Below are 13,904 nucleotides of genomic sequence, written 5' to 3' on the forward strand. Positions count from 1 at the left end.
GAGTGGGAGGTAAGTTGGCGCACGTCTTGGCCATGGCTGCACATGGCTGTAAGCACACCTGAGCGCAGGCGCAGCCACACACCGTGCTGGAGGTAATCTGCTGCATGTGCAAAGAGTGGGCTTACTGAGATGGCGTGGCATCATGTAGGCTATCTTCCCACACGTTTAGTATTGGAGGTTACGTAATCTTGAGTTTTGGTGACCTGTTGGAGTGAGAGGCAGATGGATCATTCCCTTCTCGCTGCCAGCGCTTTTCGTGATAGCGTCGCACCAGTGCGGGCGATGCTATCAGCTGCGGGAGCAGAGTGCACACGAAAGCGAGGCTGGCTTTGCTTAATTCATACCGCTGATGTGAAGATAGCATCGGCGTTACATGGCATGAAACCATGTCATTCATCGCCGAATCCCAGATTTTTCAAAATGAATTGTTTTCTCATTCAAGTTTGCTTTTCTTGGTGGCCCGATAATTCAGAAAATTCTGTGGTTCCTTTCCGTGCAAGAAAAATCTATCGATGACTGTACCTACCAGCATAAAAGGTCAAATTTCAGTAAAATGAAAATTTGATATAATGAAGCAAATGGTCAATTTTACTGACTTTGTTATATCGAGGTTTAACTGTATAATAATCATGCGGCACCTTCGAAGTGTGCTTTATAGAAGAATTGTTGCTTTCTGGCTGGATAATTTTGCTGGTGTTAAGGTTCCTGTTGATTCCATTGTCAGTGGTTGCATTGTACTACAGGCGTGTATCGTTAAAGGGCACTATTGTTTTTTAAGGCTAACGTAACTTAAATCTACAAAAAGCAACCAACACATGGTGCAAGTGCCGCACCATAGACCCTGCGGGCAGCTACACGACAGTGCCACTGTGTCAGGACCACACATCCTTGATCGTAGGCAAACTTGCAGTCGCCAGTTTTAACACCCCCCAGTTCTGGCCAGTGACAGCCCAGGTTTTCAAGCTTGCCTGCTCTCTGTGATACTGGCTATTTTTTATGGCATGTTTAGCTTTCTGATATCTGCATTTAGTAGTAGGGCAGGCCCTAGGTTCCTGTAGTTGCAGCTTGGCTACTTTCTTGGTTGGTTTGGGGCTACTTTTTTAATTTCAGATCTGGCACCCCATGTGGCAATGTACATATAATGACTCCCAAAGCATTAGATGTGTGCAGGACACAGTCATGGGCATGTGCAACTTCTGTAGAATCCCGATACTAATTTCATGGGTCCTTGTGAAAATCTATCAAAGCACCGAAGTGAAGGTAACACACTCATTTATTTATGGTTGTTGTTTTTCATTGAAGCTGGCTTTGATGGCTTTTAGACCTTCAGTTATTGCTCAACGTTGTTGGGCAAAAAATGTGACACTTCTAGTTGCACCAGTTTCTATGCCAGCATTCAACTACAAGCCTCATTGAGCACTTTTGAAGTACAGCTTAGACCGCTTGTAACTGTTATTCAGTGCAAAACCGGCTACTACGTGTAGCAAGCATGTCACACCCCCCAGGCATAATGTTCGTTCGCCGCCAGGCTCGGTGGCCTGCTAAAGCTCGGCAGGCAACGTTGGTCACCGCACCGCATTAAACACCAACGAGCACAGCTGCTCGCCGGTCAATCATCGTTCAGCACCACCACGCTGCGGAGCGTCCGTCTAACGGAGGGTGCCACAAGCCCTCCCTTGTTCACGATCCGGGTTGGATCGTGACACTACGTAGCTTTTTCTGACTCCCGTTTACCCTCACATAGAACTTTGCATGCGCACAAAGGGATGCTACTACTTCGCCCATTGTGCCAAACTGCACTGAGAGGCTAACTTTGCTACATCCTGCTACATTTCAGCAAAATGTGAGAAATCTGTGCCCACTCTACCACGAAAGGGTTGCTCGCACTTTCAAAAAACAAAACTATGCCCTCAAGTACTGTTTTACTGCACCGTCTAAAGTGGCATCGCGTGGGCCAGCGACTGGATTAGCTCAGCAGTGGGCTGAGTCAACGGATCGTACTGATGTTTCTTCCGTGGGGTGCTGTCTGTATTCAATACCTTCCACCCCAATGCATGTCCGTTGCTTAGGCAACGGGAAAACCTCGATTTTCAGGCGGCAGCGAGCGATTGCACTGGCACCAAGCTATACCCCATACATCTGTATGACCAATGAGGCTTTAATGTAAAATGGTTACCAACGTTTAGGACGCTGTACGATGTCCCACTCGATTTTTTTAACATAATGCCCGCATTGGCACAACTATGGTGGCCGTGAACAACTTTTCTGCTATTCAATTTGTCTCGTGTCCCTCGCTTTCCTCGGTTTGGCAATTTAACGGCATAAGAATGGGATATGGCTGCTACCAAGATTTTGGTTGACTCGGCACAAAACAGCAACTTTCGCCATAGGATACTGACGAAGCACTGCTGGGTAAACCTTGCGATACCATATACAGCCGTGACAAAAATCCGCTGCCAGCTGATGTAGTGGCGGGCAGGTTGTCTTGGTGAGATGGCCTCCAATATATTTGGACCAGTAAACTGCCATGTTGATTGGGTGTGAGATCACTGGCTTGACTGGGGCTGCAGGCCGAATTTGGTCTACGGATGACATGACAGCAACTACAGCGAACGCTTTTGCAAAGTTTTTTTGCACTTTCTGGACGGAATGGCAAAAGCTCATGTGTAGGCAGAAAGCTCCAAACTGAATTCGCTGATGACAACCTAATCTGACCTGTGTTTTTGTGTTACCTGTGCACAGTCAGAGGTCACGCATATATATCTGCATTTCATGACAGTGCGCGACACACATCGAGTTGCGCGACGAGTGAAAGCGAACCGTTTCTGCAGTGTTGACCGTTGCAGTATTTTATCTAGATTGTCGTCAGTGAATCGCAGCACAGGGGACAATAGTAAATATTTCATACCGCTGATGTTGCCTTTTCTCAAAAGAGTACTCAATCTTAAAGAATACGTTTATATAAGCAAGATCATGTTGAAGGTTTTCAAAACGCTTCTGAATTCTTCGCATAGCATGTACAAATGCTTCCATGTTTTTTTAAGCACTTTTAGGACACCACCGCTTCATCGCAGTCCACAGTAAAGACTGCAATAAAAAAAAGGGTGGGGGGGAGGTCATTTTTAGTGTTTAAATTTATGAACCAGTGACGTGACCACTTACTGCTTTCACATGCATTTCCCAATGTAAAAGCCCCATATAATATAGTTTAGAATCGCTTCCATAAACATGCTCCGGGAGTCCATTTTACTGCTACGAAATGGGTTGGGCCTGTAGCATCACTGTGGATACTGCTTACAGTGCATGCTGTGCATGCTGCCAGCAGAGCCATTGCCTCATCGTTATCCTGGGACCCCATTGCAACGCTTGATTATATCAAATGTTTCGATGACCTGCGATGCAGTTTGTGGTCTGGGCTCGCGTTGTGCAGCTGTTTTATCTTCAATCTTCGTCCAACGAAACACATTTCCCGGACGCTCTTCAGGATTTCCTGGTCTGTCAAATTTTTGCACACCACCATGCATGAGTTTACTTGGATGTACTCGTTTGGCAGGCACATCTCCACTTTCTTGCAGGGTTGCCCATGCAGCTGCGACTTCATCAAACAGCGACCCATCTCCAGTGCTGCCTTCGTTCTCAGAGTCCGAAGTCTCAGCAGCCTGTGCAGTGAACCCAGCATGGCGGAAGCAGTTGCAGATTATGGTGCTTCTCGTTGCGCACCACGAAGTGGCAATCATTTGGAGGGCTATAAGGTGGTCCACTTCCGTTTGGCGGCCCGACTGCGTGTTCAGAAGCAGCCTTTGAATAAGGCGCTCACGGTAGGCCCGCTTGACGCTTGGTCGAGGGGTTGATTGATAGAGGTGCAGTTCAGTGGGGAAAACTTCACCTGCACGTTTTCCCGCTCGGCGTCCTCTATGATGTGGGTAGAACAATTGTCTGAAAGACAAACCTTTCGGCCTTGCCTGCCCATGTCCCAGTTGAAGGCTTCGACCCACTCTCCGAAAATAGCCCGGGTGATCCGCACCCAAGCGTTAGCCATGTGCTTCACGGGAAAGCACTGATTTCCTTTGAAACAGCGTGGTTTAGCACTTTTTCTGATGACCAAAAGTGGCTGCTTGTCTGAACCGTCCACATTAGTGCACAGGAGCAGTGTTTCTCTTCTTACTGTGCTTTCCTCCATGGCAGTGCAGACCCTTAAAATCCAGGTGGGCCGCATTTCATAGAAGAGCCCGTTCTCACCGGCATTATAAATATCTGATGGTGGGTAGTCTTTCAGGAGGCCTGTGAGGCTGGCTGACATCCACGCAGTGGCGCCGTCACTATCCGCCGAAGCGGCTTCATCGCACAAAACTTGGCCGGTGACGCTGTGGCGTGACTTGAACCTGTTCAGTAACCTACGCTGGCCTTAAAGTAATTTATTCCTAGCATGCAGGCACAATCCAGTGCTTTTTGCTGCACAATATTACCTCTACGGGTGATTTTCTTGGCCCACGTCTCGACGAACCAGGTGTAAACTGTATTGTCCAAGGCCTCGTGCGCCGGCTTAGTCACTTTCTTGTGCTTCGCCAAACTCCCTGAAGCTAGCGCGTTTGCTATAGCATCCTCACTCTTCAGTATTGTCGAAAGGGATCTTGCCGGAATTCCGTATTCTTCCGTGATGACTGATTTTTTCTCTTTTCAGTTTCAACTTTGGCAATAACTCGAGCATTCTCTTCTAACGACAAAAACTTGTCTTTCTTTGTCAGCTGCGACATGCTTCAGCTGACAATCCAACAGTATCGAGAGACAATGACCAGATGGAGTGCAGCTGTTCGTTGTCAAGCATGCATCGCCCGAACGCCTAGTCGCACCCTACCAGGATTTGACCTTGCAACCGCTACTTCGTACACCGGAGCCATTTTCACTTTTCACAAATTTTCACTAATTAGAAATACTACAAAAATAAAATTGCGTATATGTTATTTGTACACGCACTATTTTCCTAACTAATGTGACCCAAAATGTTTCCTCGGAGTTCGGATGCTCCTCCAGAAGAGCGCATTGCATCGCCATCACCAATGCAGCATGGTGGCTTTCTGTTTTGTTTATGTTGCATCATGGCTCGAGCAGCTCCAATTTGTTTCTTTTTATGCTATCAAAGTCGATGGTTTGCCAAGGCATGAAAAAAAAAAGTTTTAGGGGCTTCGATGAGCTACAGTTTAAATAATTTTTCTGATGTCTGCTCCGTAAAAACTTCGTTGGAGTTAAAATGTGTCTGCAAAGTAGTTCGTTTCGGAGGGAATTTCGATGCACTATGTTCTATGAGACATTGACGGGGAATGAAAAAATCTTCGTTGTGGCGAAAATTTCGTTGAAGTGGACTTTGTTGTGCCAGGATTCGACTGTATATTGTGCTCTCCAGGAAATTTTAAAAAATTATTCTGATATAGGTCGACCCATATCTTTTGAGAAAATGAGAAAATGGAACATGACACACCTTTATTTACTATAAGCTTGGCTCAGCCACTCGTTAGTCGCTGTCACAAGCCACATCCTTGTCAGAGCTGTTAGGAAAGTTGTCCATGTTGGATGCTTTGCAGGCGCCCTCAGCATCCCAAATGACATCGGCTTCGGTGCCATCAAGGCGACATTGAAAGCCAGCATTTCTTGAAGCTAGTCTTGACTCTTTCCACTGTCGGGTCCTCCCACGCTTCCTTGACTCGCGTCGCGACTTTGCTGAGGGGAGCCTTCTTGCGGCATCTTGTCGGTGTCATGACAGCATTGTCTTTTGCAAGCCACTCTGTGTACAACTTCGCGAGACGGTCCTTGAAAGGCTTGTTGACGGGGACATCCAATGGTTGCAGTTGAGACGGCGTACTACCAGGTATGACGACCAGGTCCGTGTTTGCCTTTTGTAGGGCCTCCTTGACAGCTGGGCAAGTGTGGCCTATGAACAAGTCCAAGACCAGCATGTTTGGAAGGTCCAAGTCTGCTGCCAGTCGCTTCATCCAAATTGTCTTGAACCATTCTTTAACCATTGCCTCATTCACAAATCCTTTTTCATTTATGCAGATGATAACTTTCTTGGGGAACTGTTCATTTTTTGGGATAGTTTTCTAGTGAAACACGACATACAGTGGGAACTTCCACCCATCTGCAGTGCAGCATAGCATAACAGCGAATCGTGTGTGCTCGTGGCCTGTTACGCATGTATACTTTGCTCCTTTCATTGTGACTGTCGTGCGGCTGGTCATGTCAAAGTAGACCGGTGTCTCGCCGGCGTTCATGATGTGGACGAGAAGTTAATCCTGATGCCGGAGCTTGAGAACTTAGTCCTGGAACTCCACCAGCTGTTCCTTGTATTCTGCTGGCAAACGCTGACATATGGTCATTCTACAACGAAGGGAGAGTCCAGTGCTTCGAAATAACTTTTGGACCCAGCTTCGACTTGCTTTAAACATTGACCGGCTGATCCCATCTTGTTGCACCCACTGCTAGGCTTTCGTCTGGATGTGCTTGCAGGACACCTGAAGACCCGTTGCACGCAAAAAGTTCGTCCCGCTGCTTCCTCCAACCCCTAATCAGCTTCTCGTTCCCATAGAACTCGCGCTGAGCAGCACAGTTGTTCTCGGCAAAAAGTACCACTTGACATTTGAAGTCAGCGATGTTACTATGCCGACGTGACATCATCGCACAGCTGCACAGCAGCAAATGTGAGCTGTCACATAGAAATGATTGCAAAATGGCAACGTAGAGGGAAACAACCATTAAACAAGTGTTTCTTTAACCAGAAACTGTAGGAACCTATTAATTGCGTTACTGCTTTTGTTGGATTATAACTGCCATGAATTTTCTATTTTCATTATTTGTCTATTTTCATTTCATTTCTATAAATAAATAGTGTTCCCAAAAATGCTTGAAGTTTCTTGAAAGATGGGGCGATGCAAAATCTCAAAAAAGAAAAGAAAGGTATGTTAAAAGTTGTGGCAGTACTTGCACTTCCCTCTTGCGCCAGCGCAAGGTGCCATACAAGTCATTTTCAACCGATATCACTGAAAATGTAATTGATCTGAAAACAATACGCTGCTTGTCACTGCCTGTTTGCTGCAGCTCGTGTGCTGTGCCTAAAGGTAAATGATTGTCAGTAAAGTGCTTAAGTAACCCACAAAAGATTTGTGCCGAGTAAACTTAGTTTGCTTTAAAGGCCAGCTGTAACGAAATTTTGGACTGTAAAAAGCCTAGTTTCAGATGGTGTATATATAGAACGACTACAGCTTTTCAGCATGACCCCCAAGATCTTCTAACCGCTAGTCACTCATGTCGTCTGCTTAGGTGCTCTTTAAAAGCTGTTGATGCCTGTAGCAAGGTGTCTACCAACCGGGAATTCTCAGGGATGTTGAATAGTTTGGAAATACTCAGGGAAAACCCAGGATATTTATAATTGTGCTGCTATGAGAGAAAATTAGATGTAATTTTATTGAAAGGGAATGAAAGTCATGGTAATGCTGGCTTGAGTAACAGAAGAATTGTAAAAAATCTTCTTTAGCGCTGTGCGTCGGCTGAAGGAGTTGCCAGTGTACAGCAGAGTTTGTAGGGATTGGCAGTCAGTGTCATTGGTAATGTTATGGTAAATTATGCTATGATCAGAATAAGTCAAGCCAACTTTTATCATCGCGGCACCATCACCTACCCCATAGAGTCAGTGTATAAGAATGCCTGAAATTTCGGACGCGAGAAGCTTTCGGACGTCCGATTTTCCAAACTTTCTGCCGTGACCACAGGTTCGAAACGGCATTAATCAAACCCACCACCACCGTCGCTATTTTGGTTACCTTGCCGTCTGAAACCAGCGCTCCACTGGCAAATCCACCGGCAGCCGTAGCCACCACCACAACCACGCTAGGCCTAGCTGCTTGCCGTTTTGTGCCGTGTTTTTCTTTAAAAGAATTCGCCACTGTCAGCAATGGCACCAACTCCGCCTTTGTAGTTCTCACAATTGGCTTCGAAGCTCGGAAAGCACAGCGCGTTAGATAATGCCGGTTTCTGAAAGTCAACTTCGCCTCAGTACAGTAATCTTACTTCGTTAAGCAAATGCAAAAGTTTTGCGGTGAAGCATTCCAAATGTGGGAAGGGGTAATTGTCACGTGTCACAGTATGTATGCGTGCACCCGCTGTCTCCTGTCACAGTACGAGCAACAGTATACTGGCAGTATACAGTACTGGCAGGCCTTCGGAGCTTTTTGTGATGTACCTTGGGCGATTTGAGCCCTTAAGGGCAGCAAAAGACATGCATTCATTTTTTGGGACTGCCCGATGGTTCGGATGTTTTCGTGACCTCTAGGGAGCCTGAAAAATTGGACGTTGACTGTGCAACAAACGAAGAGGTTGCTTCAAATGGTCCGTGGGGCAAACGCACAGTGGAAGGAGGATGAGAACAGAAAGGACCTACGCATTGAGGAATGAATGGGAAAGGAAGCATGCCGCCGCTTCTTCGAAGGAGCTTGAGCTAAAAAAAAACGGCTGACTGAACCCCAGATGCAGATGTCCCTCATCCAAACCAAAATAAACTCTTTAAAGCAGTACCCGCCGTGGTTGCTCAGTGGCTATGGTGTTGGGCTGTTGCGCACGAGGTCGCGGGATCGAATCCCGGCCGCGGCGGCCACATTTCGATGGGGGCGAAATGCGAAAGCACCCGTGTACTTAGATTTAGGTGCACGTTAAAAAACCCCAGGTAGTAAAAATTTCCGGAGTCCCCCACTACAACGTGCCTCACAATCAAAAAGTGGTTTTGGCACGTAAAACCCCATAATTTAATTTAATTAATTTTAAAGCAGTAAAACGCAACACCGAGGCATTGTGCGCGGGATGAAGTATGTCAGGGCAGTTGAGGTTGAGCTTCCAGCTGCTGAAAGAGAATCTCACTTGTGACAAAGTTTGGGCCTCATATCAATGAGCTTGCTATCATTTGATAGAAATAGCTCATATTAGAAAATATTTGCTTCTGTATGCATCTCCTTTTTATTTGTATATATAGAATGTTAGACTCCACTTGCAATGGGTCATACCACTTTTTTTTTCAGAAATATTTCATTTGCCATGCACTTTACTAACCCTGGATTTCTGTTTTCTTTTGTATAAAATAATTGCTACTCATTGCTATTCAAACTGGATTACGTCATTTTTTATTTTTTAACATGCTTGCTAGAGCGTTACAGCATCGGGCAACATAGTGTCAACTCGTTTTGACATTTATTCATTTATTCATGTTACCCCTAAAGGCCCTCACAGGGAGGGTATTACATGGGGAGCGATACAATCATTAATACTGTTGTACATATTAGAAAAAGCAACAATACATAGAGCAATAATAAAAAACAGCAATAAAAACGTAAAGCATAATACGAAAGGAAAGAGTGAACAAAAGAACAATGAACGAAATATTATTACACATTTCCATCACAGCAAAGTAAATTTTGGAATTTTTTTGCCAGTTTCTGTGGTGATGTGCAATGGCAAATTGTTCCACTGAATGATTGCGCGAGAAATCAATGCATTGGCATGAGAAGATCAATGGCACTTTACGCGTTTAAATTTGAAGGAATGATGACATAATTGAAAGATGGCATGGCGTGACTGAAAGAAATCATTGTGTAGGGATGGATGGTGTTAAAGCTAATGCAAAAGTGTTAAACGAGCAAGTTTATGGTGATATAATAGGTCTTCCAGTTCAGCACACTTTTTTAGTTTTGAGACGTTTGCGTAGGATGAGTAGTCTGAAAAAATAAAATTAACAGCACAACTTTGGAAGGATTCGATGTTAGAGATAACGTAGGCCTGATCGGGTCCCAAATCGATGCAGTATATTCAATTTTAGGGCGTATTAGAGTAGTATAAGCAAGCTTTTTTATGTAGAAAGGAGCATGTTTGAGGTTACGTTTACGAAGACCAAGTGAGCGGTTCGCAAACGCAAGGGGGAGGTCGATTTGGTGATACCATGTTAAGTCACACTGAAGTTGCACCCCAGAGTACTTATTAGTTGTTAGTTCTACAGTATTGCTATTAAGGATGTAAGTGGTTGGAATACGAGATGTACGAGTGAAACATTTATGTTTTGTTTTAGAAATGTTAAGGGTCATTAACCAGGATGAGCACCATGCGCCTACTGCTTTGAGGTCAGTTTGTACGGATTGGCAGTCAGCATCATTGGTAATGTTAAGGTAAATTATGCAGTCATCAACAAAGAGTAGAACTGTGGGCCCTACACACTCGGGCAAATCATTTATATTAACCCTTTGAGAGTCAATGACGTAAATATACGGCACGGCGAACAAATCCGAAAATGGTCGATGCCACATATTTACGGCGCCGTCTGTACGTTTAAAAAGCACGCCCATTTCCTAACTTTTCCTTTTCTGTCATGTGCTGCCACTATGTGGGAATACAGGGAATTCATATCATGCGCCTCCCTCTCTCAGTTTTCGTTCCATGGTTTGTTTTAGTGCTAGTTCGCTCCCCCACGTCTATATTGTACCACCCGCGCATTGGCGCGCGCGGGCGGGTGGTGGTTCGGGTTTTGTTTTCAAGGGCGGTTTCGGCTTCTTGCACTTACAAAACTGATGGCTATCTTGTTACTAATCGCTGAAAGGGCGACCGCCTCTTTCTCACTCGTTCAGTGCTCACCGGGGTACGACGCATAGGAAGGATGCCACCGTGCATGCAATTCCGCAGCTTTTTTTTTTTTTTTGACGCGCAAAAACTAATTTGCCTCTGGTTGGTGATAAGATGAAGATTAGCGGAAGTTTGTCACACATTTAGCTTTTTTGACAGACACACAACCACACAGTTTTATTGAGTGCACACACCTACTCAGTTCGATTACGCTATGTATGTACATATTAGATATTAGTGTAAGAGCAGGAACATTATAGTCTTGCGAAATATTCTCGTGTGCGCATTTTCAAGCCCTTGAACTGTGTATAAAATGCATCAAATTTTTAATTCTTATAAGTTTATTTCCTTTTTTATTGTTATTCATGAATGATGAGCACATATATACCAACACAAAATATTTTTTTCTCACTTTTCGGTCACCCTAGAAAAATTGCGGCGAATATTTTTCTAAATAAATCCCTAATTGAAATCTGCAATAAAAAATCGACCCTGGGCGGTCGCATATGTAAAAAAAAATCGACCCTCAAAGGGTTAACGAAGATTCATATAGTATTATAAAACGAAGTTCTGTGTCAGTCAACGAATTTTGTAAAGGCACTAAGGGAAAACCTTGAAAACTTAGGGAATTTGGAATGTCAACTTGATGGACAGCCTGTGCAGCTTTGCCGAGATTGCTTCAATAGCATATACAGTAGACTTACAGTTCAGCCAGCGCCCCTGCACTTCTAAGGGGCAAATTCATAATGTTAATCTTAAAGTCGGCCTTCGCAGGATAATTCAAACTTAACTAGTCAACACGCACAAGCATGATCCCTAGGTGACTCCCTTTAGTGGCACCTTAAGGGACAGTGAATGAGTTTAAAGTGCCAATTTTCGGTCTGCCCTAGGAATATTTTCAAGCAATAACTGTAGCCCACAATGTCTGATTACGGCATTTACCAGATTCTAAATTGGGCCATAAGTTGTCTGCGCGTTGCAATGGGACACACTACCAAAGCTGGCGACGTTCATATGCTTTAGTGCATAACACGGATGTGTTCTGGCGAAGCTCATTTTAGGGAACTGGCTGCCTTTGTGCAACACATATTATTTAGACCCTTGTCCATTTTTCTTGCTAAAAGATCGTACATGCATTAGTTTTACTTTGTTTAGGAGCTTTAATGTCATTTCTACGTCAGTTTTCTATTCAGGTGCAGAAAGTGGCCGTGCATTTGATTCGGGGGCGTGTTAGAATCGGAAATATACTACCAAATGAATCAGCCAGCATGTTGTTTTTTCTGCATCTTGTTTAATTCGAACTGCCGGATAATTTGATCACCTTCATATTCGTCAGGTTCGAATTAACGAAGTCAACTGCACTACATATGACTAATTTAGCCGATCTGAAATTTTACTACAGTTGGCCTTTAACAGTGTTACCAATGTCATTATTAGTGTCTGGTATATTTTTTTCAACCCTCTGAACCAAAGCTTATCTTGTTTCCTTGCAGGCTATACCTGTTCCAAGTTCCCTGTAAACAAACACTTCTTGATTGCAAGTCTTTCTACCATGCTGTATTACTTCAACCCTGGAAAACGTCCATCATCTCTAACATCTCGCTGACGTGCATGACAATGTTTTTTTTAACATCAGCAATGTGGTTGCTGGGAGTTTGTGCAAGTTGTAAGCAACTTGTGTTGCCTTTCTTGCTGAACCACCCCGAAGTTTTCCAACTTATTGTGATACATAGCAACATAGCGGGGCTTTTGCTATGTTTAGCTTATTCCCTTAACCATTTACATTAGTATATTGTTAAGCTGAACTGCTCATAAGTAGTAGAGTGATTTTATCAGTCATTCTTGTGTGCCAAAAAAATGTTCAACAAATATCAAGCTGCGATATCAAGAAAGGTTTACAAGAAGGAAGAACAACATGCCAGTTGGCTTATTAATCTCCAATGAGTCTTCGTATTTATTGTTTTTCTAATTATGTTTTGCTTTATTGTTGTACGTTTTTAAATGCGATTATTTTACTTTGTTCAAAGCCTTGGCAGAAGTATTGCTGAATTTAGTGGTGTATGCTGTTCTAGTGGCAGCCATGAGTGTTCCTAGCATCCCTGTGTATTTCTTTCGTTAAAATAAACTGCTCATAAGTCGAGTGATTTTATGTTATTTCTATGTGCCAAAGAAAGTTCAATAAATATCAAGCTGCATTTATAAGAAGGAAGCACAATATGCCAGTTGGTTTGTTATGCACCATTGAGTTTTTGCATTTATTATTTTTCTAATAATTTTTGCTTTGTTGTCGTGCCTTTTTAAATTTTACTCTGTTCAAAGCCTTGGCAGAAGTATAGTTGTATTTAACAGTGTACATGGTTCTAGTGGAAGCCACAAATATTCCTAGCATCCTGGTCAATCTCATTTTTTAATACAGTCAATGAGCGATTTTTCGGACGCCTTCGCGGCACCGCTATGATGCCCCATAGAGTCAATGTATAAGAACGTCTGAAATTTCGGACGCAAGAACCCTTCACCGTCCGATTTTCCAGACATTTTTCTGTGACTGCAGGTCCAAAACGTCATTCATCGAAGCCACCACCGCCGCCATTTTTATTATCTCGCTGCCTCTCTATTATCTCGCTGCACTGTCGCACGCAGATCCGCTAGCAGCCATAGCCACCATCGCCTAGCTACTTCGACATTCGCTGCCAAGCTTCTTGCTGTTCGGTGCCGTGTTTTTCATTAAAACAATTTGCTGCTGTTAACAATGGCACCGACTCCGCCTTTGTAATCCTCGCCAATTGCTTCGAAGCTCGGAAAGCATCCTGCTAGTAACAGCGCAAAATGTAGGCAAGAGACGAGACAAGAAGAGACAAGCCCACCGTAGCAAACGCGTGAGAATATAGCGCACATGATGGCATGCCCACTCCTTGCACTTGCAGCAGATTACCTCTGAAGCAGGGTGTGCAGGCTGCATACGAGCTCTGCTGCGCTGACGGCCATTGGCAGCCGCGGCCACGCTAAAAAAGGAGATGTGCGCCAACCTCCCCCTCCCCTTCTTCCTCCTCTCACGCATTCAATAGCCAGGGTGTCTGCCAACCGGGAAAACTGGGAATTCTCAGGGATTTTGAATAGTGTGGAAATACTCAGGGAAAACTAGGGGAATTTATGTTTATATCAGGGAAAATTAGCTATCATTTTATTGAAAGAACGAAATTTAGTCGCCCTAATGCTGGCTCGAGTAAAAGAAAGGAATCGTAATGAATTGTCTACGA

The 13,904-nt window shown here is 44.2% G+C and overlaps 1 protein-coding gene across 3 annotated transcripts in view; it reads left to right on the forward strand.

Annotated features, from left to right (window-relative positions):
- Positions 1-12,787, forward strand: part of LOC135910250 (uncharacterized) — a 50,816-nt gene extending 38,029 nt beyond the window's left edge. Inside the window, exon 7 of one of the 3 annotated variants that reach the window (XM_065442318.2) lies at positions 3,576-3,759. In XM_065442318.2, coding sequence (XP_065298390.1) covers positions 3,576-3,670 — 95 coding nt within the window. In that variant the 3' untranslated portion in view covers positions 3,671-3,759. Of the gene's footprint in view, positions 1-3,575; positions 3,760-4,745; positions 4,902-12,140 lie in introns of those variants that run through there. The other 2 variants (XM_065442319.2, XM_065442317.2) reach the window with 2 other exon arrangements.
- Positions 12,788-13,904: the final 1,117 nt, after the last annotated feature.

Source organism: Dermacentor albipictus, chromosome 10 (assembly GCF_038994185.2).
Source record: "Dermacentor albipictus isolate Rhodes 1998 colony chromosome 10, USDA_Dalb.pri_finalv2, whole genome shotgun sequence".
Taxonomy (NCBI): Eukaryota; Metazoa; Arthropoda; class Arachnida; order Ixodida; family Ixodidae; genus Dermacentor; species Dermacentor albipictus.